The sequence below is a fragment of the Gavia stellata genome, chromosome 20 (assembly GCF_030936135.1).
Source record: "Gavia stellata isolate bGavSte3 chromosome 20, bGavSte3.hap2, whole genome shotgun sequence".
NCBI classification, from domain to species: domain Eukaryota; kingdom Metazoa; phylum Chordata; class Aves; order Gaviiformes; family Gaviidae; genus Gavia; species Gavia stellata.
In genome coordinates this window covers 11,660,344-11,669,450 of record NC_082613.1, presented here as the reverse complement: position 1 = coordinate 11,669,450, position 9,107 = coordinate 11,660,344, and the positions used below count along the sequence as shown (strand labels likewise).

Sequence of the window (9,107 nt, the reverse complement as noted above, 5' to 3'; positions counted from 1 at the left end):
TTGTTTTGGAGAGGAAACACTTCCAGAGGAGAGGACGGCTCGTGGCATTTGCTGAGACTTTCGGGCTCCTGCTATTTTATTTTCTGGGTTTGTGCCTACAAAAGAGAGACCCTTCCTGTGAATTCAGCTGTGTTGGGACTTAGGGACACGCTAGTGTGCATGCAGCAACCTGCCAGGCTGTGGGTGCCCTCCCTGTCACAGAGCAGCACCTGCAGCCAACTTTGGGGAGTCCAGTACGGAGTCTAATCCTTCCGTACTCAGCAGCCAAAAAAAAATAATCGGGTGGGGTGCCCATTCCGGTCCTGCCCACACCACGCGGGGGGACATGGCCCAGCCTGGTACCTGCTGTCCTCGTCCCTGGTCAGCTGGAGCCCACCCACCCCTGCTCAGCTTGACACCTGTGGGAGGGAGGTCACTGGGAACGGCTCGAAACCAGCGTCTTCAGAGCCACGGCGCTTCTTCACCAGAGGTAGGGAAGGAGCTCAGGAGGGGATAAAGCCTTGGCAGGCTAGATACTGCCCTGGATAAATGCAGCGTGGGGGTCATCCTGCGTGGTGCTGGCCCCAGCGTGCCAGACCATCGGGGTGGTGTCCACTGCACCCCTCCTTGGAGAGTCTTTTCTGGGGCTGCGGTTTTCATCCCCATTTCTGCTGGGATTTTCCCCTGCCTGGTTCTAGCTCTGGATCTGGGGGAAAAAAATTAAAAAAAAATAAATCAAAGTTGCCGTCCCCAGGGGAGACAGCCAAGGGGTCTTCAGCGAGCAGCTCCCCAGTTGTTCCTGCAGGATCAGGGGTTATCTTTGTCTGTCCTGTTGTTTTTCCCTGGTGCTTACCCCAGAGCCTCTTTCCATTGAACGGCTTCTACTTGTGCAGGGTAATACTCAGCAGATAAATGGAGATGTCTCTAATGAGAAGACAGTGAATAACTCCTCCCGCCCCTGCCCATACCTTAGTTAGAAAGCTGCAGTGGTCTGCGGGAGGTGTTGTCCTTCTCCTTGCTTTGTGCTCGCGTTTCGCCCTTGACTCAGCTTGGCGAAAGCTATGAATGAAACGCGCTGGGCCTTTGTTCGCAGCCCATTTTAGAGACTCGGGGTGCTTGGTGCTGAAGGGAAACATTTGTTGATGGAAAATAATAGATTTTATTGACTTCCAGAGAAAGAAGAAAAAAAAAGGGCATGAAATAATTTCAGTGCATTTTGATGCTTGGCGTTTTAGCCAAGATGCTCTGGGAGATGATGGAGGGGATGACAAAATATCAAGGTTGTTGCTGCTGGAAGGATGGGCTTAGGGCTGGAAGGCTCTGCCCGGCTTCTTTGCATTGTGCTGCTACAAGGGGACTGATGGTGCGGTGTCTTCCCTGGCTGCAGGTACTGGGATGAATTTCACACGTGTGCCCTGACGGCGCTCTGGGAGTGCCAGAAGGAAGCAGCGGCCATCTGGGAGCTGCTGAGAAGCGAGTCTCGAAAAATCAAATTTCAAGGCAGCTTGTTTGACCTCTGCAGCCCCAGCATGGCCCAGAGCTTTGCCTGGACCCACGTTCCCAACGTTTCCGTCCTCGGCATCCCCCTCGTCATCACTTGGCTGAACTTAGAAACTGCAGCTCTGTAAGTATCGCACAAAGGTGGTGGCAGCATGTGTTGTGGCGTCTTTCTGATAACTTTTCCAAAACTTTAAGGAATGCACTGTGTTGTGCACAGCAAACCCTTGGCTCCACCCTGCACCTATGAGACGTGGAAGAACTCAGCAGCGTCTCCTGGGTTTTGCTATTTCTCTGTAATTTGGGCTAATGCTTGTCCCCTTCTGACTCAAGGCACAAATGCAGATCTGGCTGACTGCAGAATTTGGGAACTTGTAGATGTGGAGCAGAGGATTTGGGGGAAAAATGAGGAATTAGCTGGGAACGCTGAATACTTTTGCATTCTTCTATGGCTACTGGAAAGACACCTGTTTACTTTGCTGACTCTTCACACCACATCAACTCTCCAGATTTTTGATTTGGGCACTGAAAACAAGACGGGCATTTTTACTAATGATTTGTGAGGTGCAGGGGACGGTGTATATCCTGTCAAAGGCAGAAAGGAGTCCTTACTGCCCTGTACTGGTCTTTTTTCTTTGAGGACATGGTGAAACCCCTGCTGAAGAACAATCACAGGTGCATGACCTCTTATCTTGCACACATCTGGATTCCTGAGTAACTCCCATGTTATGTGTAAATCCCTTTTCTAAGGAAATAGAGGACAAAAATATTTGGGGGGAGAGGGAGTGTCAAGCTAGCAGGGCAAAAAGGATTTGTAGCAACTGTTTTGCTTTAAAACTTTCCCCAAGGTACCTGTAAGCAGCTTTGTGGGTGGCAGTGTGTCATTCCAGAGTATTAAAGTTTGTTGTAGAGCCTACAGCATGGTAGAAGTTATTTGTCCTGGCTCTTGTTCAATAGCACAGTCTCTTGTCTACTTTGCAGCTCAGAGCATTGTTAGTTTTGCAGCTTCAGTACAAGCATGGAAGTATTTGCAATAGAGAGGTGCTTGCAGGTGATTTCTGGCTATGTTAGAAAAACGCAACGATATTATTGGGCAGTACAAGGCAGTTCTGTGTTTTAAGGATGCTAATGAAGCTCTGTGCCCTGCCTGGCTGTGCAGGGCTGTAGGAGCCATGGAGACCCAGTGTGGGTCTGTAACCTGTTCCTGTGAGGGTTTTGGGGCAGTTCCTCACTAAGAGGAAGCACAGCGAGTCCTGCTGGGACTTTCTACCGCTTCCAATGTGTTCCCCATGTGGTACTGCCACTCTGGAATGGGGAAGGAGCTGGTCTTCATCATGCTCTAAACCAGGGCTCAACAGCTGGATGTGGTGGTGAAATCCATGTTCAAATTATGCGACTCATCTGTCTTTCATCAGATCTGAAACGTCCATATTTAGCTAGCCATGTATTTCACCCTGACTTCCCTAGTTGTGGCACACATCACTTTGGCTGCTTTCCCAGAGTGTTTGGCCCCTTACCAGGGCACTTGCTTTGTCTTCAGGAGGGGCAGGCAGCTGCTAACAGTGAAGGATAGCCCTGTGCGGAGCTCGGTGTGCTCATGGTTCCTCGTGGTCCTGAGAAATGTTGAATGAAGACCTCGCACCAGTGCTTTGAGCACTGCCTGCTGTGGGAGTGGGCACAGCACTAGATACCACCAGCAGTAAATGGACCGGGGGTTCTGAAACGGTGTCCCCAAACCCGAAAATGTGCTTTAGAGTGTGAGCAGTGGATCTGGGGCCCTGCTAGCCCCAGAGATCCCACTGGATGCATTAGAGGCGCACAGGCAAGCTTCTCCTACCGCAAAGGATCTTTTTACCAACAGTGGTGTTGGGCTTTTTCATGATGGGTCATGCTGCTCTCCTTTGGCATTCACATGTTCTTCCTCTTACCTTCCCTAGCACTTAACACTCTGCTCCTGCAGCAGCAGGAGGTATGAATAAATTGAGGCAAATTCCAAGAAATAAGTCAGGCAGGAGCAGCTGGTGTTGAGACAGCACTTCAGTGCAAGACACCTAGGCTTTCTACAGACAACAGAGTTGTTACTTACGTACTCGGCGTCTCAGGCACAAAGCCTTAAGATAAGTAGTGGAGAAAGGGTAAACCAGAGCACTGCAGAACCTGGAGCGAACCACTCAGCTTTGTATCATTCAGCTGCTTCATTTTTTTCTTCTTATTTTGCTCCAACAGCAGCATATGATGTTTGATCCTGTTTCCCTCTCCCCCTGTTATCTCTTCTCCGGCCTGTGGTCTGTAGCTGGGGAAAGCTGAAGCAGGTGGGTATCATTTACAACCAGGATGGAGTCTTTTGGATCCAAATCCTGTACCTGCTCTTTGTTTAGAATAGGTGTTTAATGCCTTTAGGAAAACAAATAAGCACAATCCCCCAAAATCCCACAACTCTTAACTTCTCTTTGGATTTAGCATCTTCCTCTCTGTTAAAATTTTCTACTTTTAAACAGCTTTGCGGAAGGGGAATGTAAAAGTCTCAGCAGAGAGCTCCAAGAAGTCTTCTTTTTGCAAAACCATGGATGCAAATGGCTAGCTGACACTACCACTGTCTCTAAGAAGAGCAGGTGTTGGGGAAAATTTTCCCTGGAAGCAAATCCCTCAACTCTACTGCACACAAAACCCCAAAAATTCATTAAGAAACAAAGACCATCTGCCACCATTCAGGTATGGAGCAGCAGACTTTTTTTTTTTTTTTTTAAAGCCAAAGGTGCTCCTAAATCTGACTGAAAGCATGTGAGTGAAAATTAAGTCTCACAGTATGGGAGTGATGAGTTTCAGAGGTTTCCTCCTCAATCAGTATTTCATTTTTAGCAGCACTTCCCCTATGACTAGGACAATTACAGTAGATTTCCTTTAAAAAAAAAAGTAATATACGGATTCAGTCCTCAAAGGCAAAGTCAGCAGACTTTCAGAAAGAATTTCTAATGTTACAGCACACTTCATGCTGATGCAGTGCAGCCCATTGGATGTCCCGCAGAATCTGTTAAATCCACATTTGTCAAGGATTCTTCTCCTGGCCTTGCTTTGAGTGTCTCCAGACACAAAGCTGTACCCACTTTACCCTCCACTGCAAGGGAGGCTGCTGAAGCAGTTACAGCATATCTCATGTATTCAGAAAGTAAGGAGGTAAGTGTTCCTGGGTGCAAAGTTTTCATCCCTGTTCTTAAAGGGGAACAAAGATAGCACCTCTTTAATACGGTGTCACAGTAACTCTGGGATCAGCTGCCCGTTCTCCTTTAAGAAATGGGATGAATGTGGCTTTCCCTCTGCTCGTTAATATTCACTGTAATTAGTCTCCTAGCTCCCATTTGCCTTAAGACCACCCCTGAAGAACACAGTTCACACTACACTTTGGTGTGGTGTTAAGCCTTGAAGTAAACCTGCAAACTTCTCCTGTGCAGGACTGGGATGCTTTCTCAAGCGTAGCAACAAAAAGCAGCAGAGGACAAAATGACCCTGAAAAAGTCTTAAAATATGACTGACACCAAGCCAGTGTTGGTCAGCCCCGAGGCAAAGCATGCCTTCTGCTCTGCGCCCTGATGCCAATCGATCGCATGCACACTTGCCGCTCTTTCTGAAGGAGATACTGGCACCTACTGGAAGACCAGTTTATATCTAGGCTGAAGGTGACTGGAAGAAAGGCAAGTATCCTTATATATGAGGAACGAGCAGATTTTGAGAAGGGATGAACTGCTTGCTGACTGAACCGCAGAGCTGCAGGGGAAGCCCTAGGAAGTGACCTCCGGGTGGCCTTCCAGCAAGTGTTGGCTCCTGCCCAGAAAAAAACTTGTATAAACTCTTCCCTCTGAAAGACTGCTGCTGTTCTAAAACTCTGCTTAAAGGGGTTTTGGTCAGGAAGAGGTCCTGGCAAAATCTCAGAATATAAAAGTTCTGTGTAAATAAATGTAACTGGCTATCCCCCTCTGCGGCAGACCTGCCAAGTATTTAAAACGTCAGGATGTTATCCTGCCTCAATTTACAGTATCTGAATATGAGAGCAGGAAATGAAATACAGCTCCCCCAGTAACAAAAGTCAAAAGAGCAGCTTCAAAGAGTTTATCAACTTCTGCAGCTCAAATCATCCCACCACTTTTCAACAAACTGAATTAGCAAATAATTTATGCAAATTAACACTTACAAATATTGACATACAAAGGAAAGTTACTACAGCAAGATGCTGCACAGGAGAAAATCTGCCTTTAGTACTGGCTTTGCCCTCATTTGGGACCGCACCAGCTGGCCATCCTTCAGTGGAAACCAGGCAGGATGCAGGTCTGCTTGCCTGGGCTGCTGCAGTATCTGGAAGAACCATCCAGCTTTAGCCCCTCAGCAGTAAGGTGGTGTCCCTGCCTGCCCACAGGTGATGTTTATTTGAAGTGTCCCTAAATAAAGCACATCCTATTATTTTGAGAAACAAGCTGCAGTCTCTCACTTAACTAAATATCGCCTCTACCAGAGACTTTGGAAGCCTGACAGGAAGACCCAGCAGCAGTGTGGCTCCAGGACACCTTTGCAGGCTTCTCCAGGACAGCTCCAGCCTCAGGCTGGACATAGAATCGTAGAATGGTTTGGGTTGGAAGGGGCCTTTAAAGGTCATCTAGTCCAACCCCCCTGCAGTGAGCAGGGACATCTTCAACTAGATCAGGTTGCTCAGAGCCCCATCCAGCCTGACCTTGAATGTTTCCAGGGATAATGGAAATGGGATGTAGAGACCCCGGATTGCTAACACTCCTGAAGCGAGGACTTCCCAAGACAGCAGTCACTGATGCCTTCATTTCAGAGCAGAGGTATGAAATATTTATTGTAGGAAATTTTATGTGCCCTAGACAGTGGGCATCTTACAGCCACATCATGTTCTCTGGCCGTATCCTTCTGTTACCATGATACAGACACTCATGGTATTTCTTGAAGTGCTCAGCTTCCCATAATATGCTCACAGCAACATAATATTTTTATTATTACAAAAGATTTCTTCAGCAAACTGCTGTCTGACATCTCTATGTATTAAACATGGAAACAGCAAACAAACCCATCTAATGTTATAGGTTATTTAGGGTCTCAGCTGGTGATTCAGGTAAGTACAACTACTTTCTTTCTCCCCATCCATTCCCTTCCTTGACTTTTTTCCGACCAAAGCCCAAACAAGTTACAGATCAGAAGCAGCAGCTCCCAGCCCCACTGCTCACTGTGCCAGCTCCTGCAAGAGCTGACCATTGCATTACCCATACAGGGCACTCCCATATTTGTTAAATTCCAGATGCTCCTCATGCATCAAGTTTTGCTACCTGGCTTTTAACAGTCTCATGAGTGAAGAGTTTAAGAGCACACTCGCCATATAGTCATATTAAATGCTTTGTGTTAACAAAATAAACATCTGCTACTCCCCCGCTGTCAGCTGATGCCAGAGGAGATGCTCGCACTCATGCAGTCATCAAGGTCCCAAAAAAAAAGTCTAAACAGACCTGCTGTGCTTCTTCAGTGATGATTCTCAGGCATTAGATGCACTTGTGCTGGAAACAATGACATAATGCAGCATGTTGTTGCCAGAGCGAGTCTATACGTTGGATTTGGGGGCAGAATTGAGGGGGATTTCTCTGAGTTCTATCCTCATGCAGAGGTACTCCCCGATTGCAGCCATCAGTGCGGTGCACACGATGTGCACCAGCCACCACGTCAGGGTCGAGGGAAAGTGCGAGTTATAAATCCAGCAGCCCAGAAGGTGGAAGAAGTGAACCGTGACTGTGAAATCCAGGCACTGCTTTCCTCGGCGGATGAAGTACAGCAAGCCCAGAGCACTGCAAAATAAAGACAGAGATTATAAACAAACTGCACTGTGTCTATGGAAAAGGTGATAGAGCAAGAGCTATTAGAAGTTGTCGGTGCTAATTATTTAGCTGTTTTAAAACTTAAATGTTTTAAGGATGGGTTGTTTCTGACCTTGCTCCCAGCCACTGCAGCAAAACTTAAATGCTTACAGCTTTTGAATCATCTGACGGCAGGGAAATGAGCTTTTAGTTTAAAAACTCCTGCCTGGCCCTCTGCACAATCTACCCCAGTAATCTTTGCACAGTGGCAGGGGCAAAATACATTCTTGTTTATAGATCACTGTTTGCTGATATCCGTTAATTGTAACCTTCAGTAAAATCTCTCATAGAAGCAAATCTCATTCCCAGCTAGGAAACTGAGGCAGTGAAGTGAAATGACTTATCCAGGAGCTAGAAAGTCAGGAGTCAGCAGTTCCCAGCTGCGCTCAGTAGACATGCTCAACCAGGCACAGGGCTTTCGGAAGACGTTTTGAGAGAGGCAGTAGGTCATGCTGAGTTCTCTTAAAGTTTCATGTTAAGACAGAACAAGACACAGGTGCTCCAGCTAGTTGCCGACTTACCAGGTGAGCGCATTGAGGATGAAAGCCATCATGGAGAGCCTCCCAGGCGGGGTTGAGAAGCCTAAAATCTATACGGGACTATTAGTAGGAAACCGCGGCACAAATCACAGCCCACAGCACGTAATCTCATCCCGTGGCCCGGCCGCATCAGCACGGCCCTGTGCTATGATCCGTAAGAGGAGCCTGAGCAGCTACGGCAGCTCTTCTAAGAGGTCTGTCTCTCTGCCTGGGGGTACCTACAGAAAAGGGACAGGTCTGTTTCTATACTGAGGGGTACCACCTGAACAGGGTGTGGAGTGTGCGTCTCCATACAAGGAGTTACCTATGGGGGAGGGCAGTTGTCTTCATACCGGGGGTACCTATACAAGGTGTCTGTTTCTATACCAGGGTGTGGCACCTCCGCAGCGAGGTGCTGTCTCTACACCGGGGGTACCACCTATTCAAAGGGAGGGGTCTGCCTCCGTATTGGGGGCACCTACACAGACAGCGGGTCTGTCTTTATACTGGGGGGCTGCTACATGGAGGGGAGGGTTTCTGTCTCTATACCGGGGTGCCACCTACGGCGGGGGGCTGTCTCTCATGCCGTGGAAGGCCTGCACAGGGAGCGGGGTCTGTCTCCCCGCAGGGAGCCCCCGAGCAAGGCCCCCCCGGCCCCAGGGGCCCGTGCCCACGGCAGCCCCCCGGGCCCGCGCCCTCACCTCGTCGCTGAAGACCTGGTGGAGGGAGGGCCCGGTCCTGCCCAGGGTGCCGAGGAGGGCGAGCCAGAGCCCGAGCGAGCTGTAGTAGCCCGCCTGCAGCAGCACCATCTGCGCCACGATCAGCGCCGGGTCCCACACGTAGCTGCGGAACTGCGCCGCCATCGCCCGCCCCGCCACAGCGCGCCGGAAGTGGCGTCCGCCGCCGCGCGACAGCGCCCCCTGGCGCGGCGGAGGGCCCGGCGCCTCCTCCCGGGACCACGGGGCTGACCCCTGACCCCAGCCCTCGCCCTCTGACCCCGTGCTGGCCGCGACATGGCGGGCGGCGGGCCCGGCCCCAGCCGCGGCCGGGGGTCACCAAGGCGGGGGTGTCGCTGCCTTCCGTCCCCACTGCGAGGCAGGTAAGCACCCGGCCCCGGGGAGCTGAGCCCACCGGTTAACGCGGCCCGGCTCCGTGCAGGGCCGGTGGTAGCACTTGGCAGGCCTTGCTGTGAGCGCCTGGG

At 49.8% G+C, this 9,107-nt stretch overlaps 1 protein-coding gene across 1 annotated transcript; it reads right to left on the bottom strand.

Annotated features, from left to right (window-relative positions):
• Positions 1-6,367: 6,367 nt before the first annotated feature.
• On the bottom strand, positions 6,368-8,769 carry SYS1 (SYS1 golgi trafficking protein). The gene is made up of 3 exons (XM_059827315.1): positions 8,608-8,769; positions 7,910-7,977; positions 6,368-7,319 (listed from the first exon to the last, which is right to left on the bottom strand). Exons 1-3 carry the CDS (start codon positions 8,767-8,769, stop codon positions 7,079-7,081), a joined length of 471 nt encoding a protein of 156 aa, XP_059683298.1. The 3' UTR covers positions 6,368-7,078.
• Between the last annotated feature and the right edge of the window lie 338 nt (positions 8,770-9,107).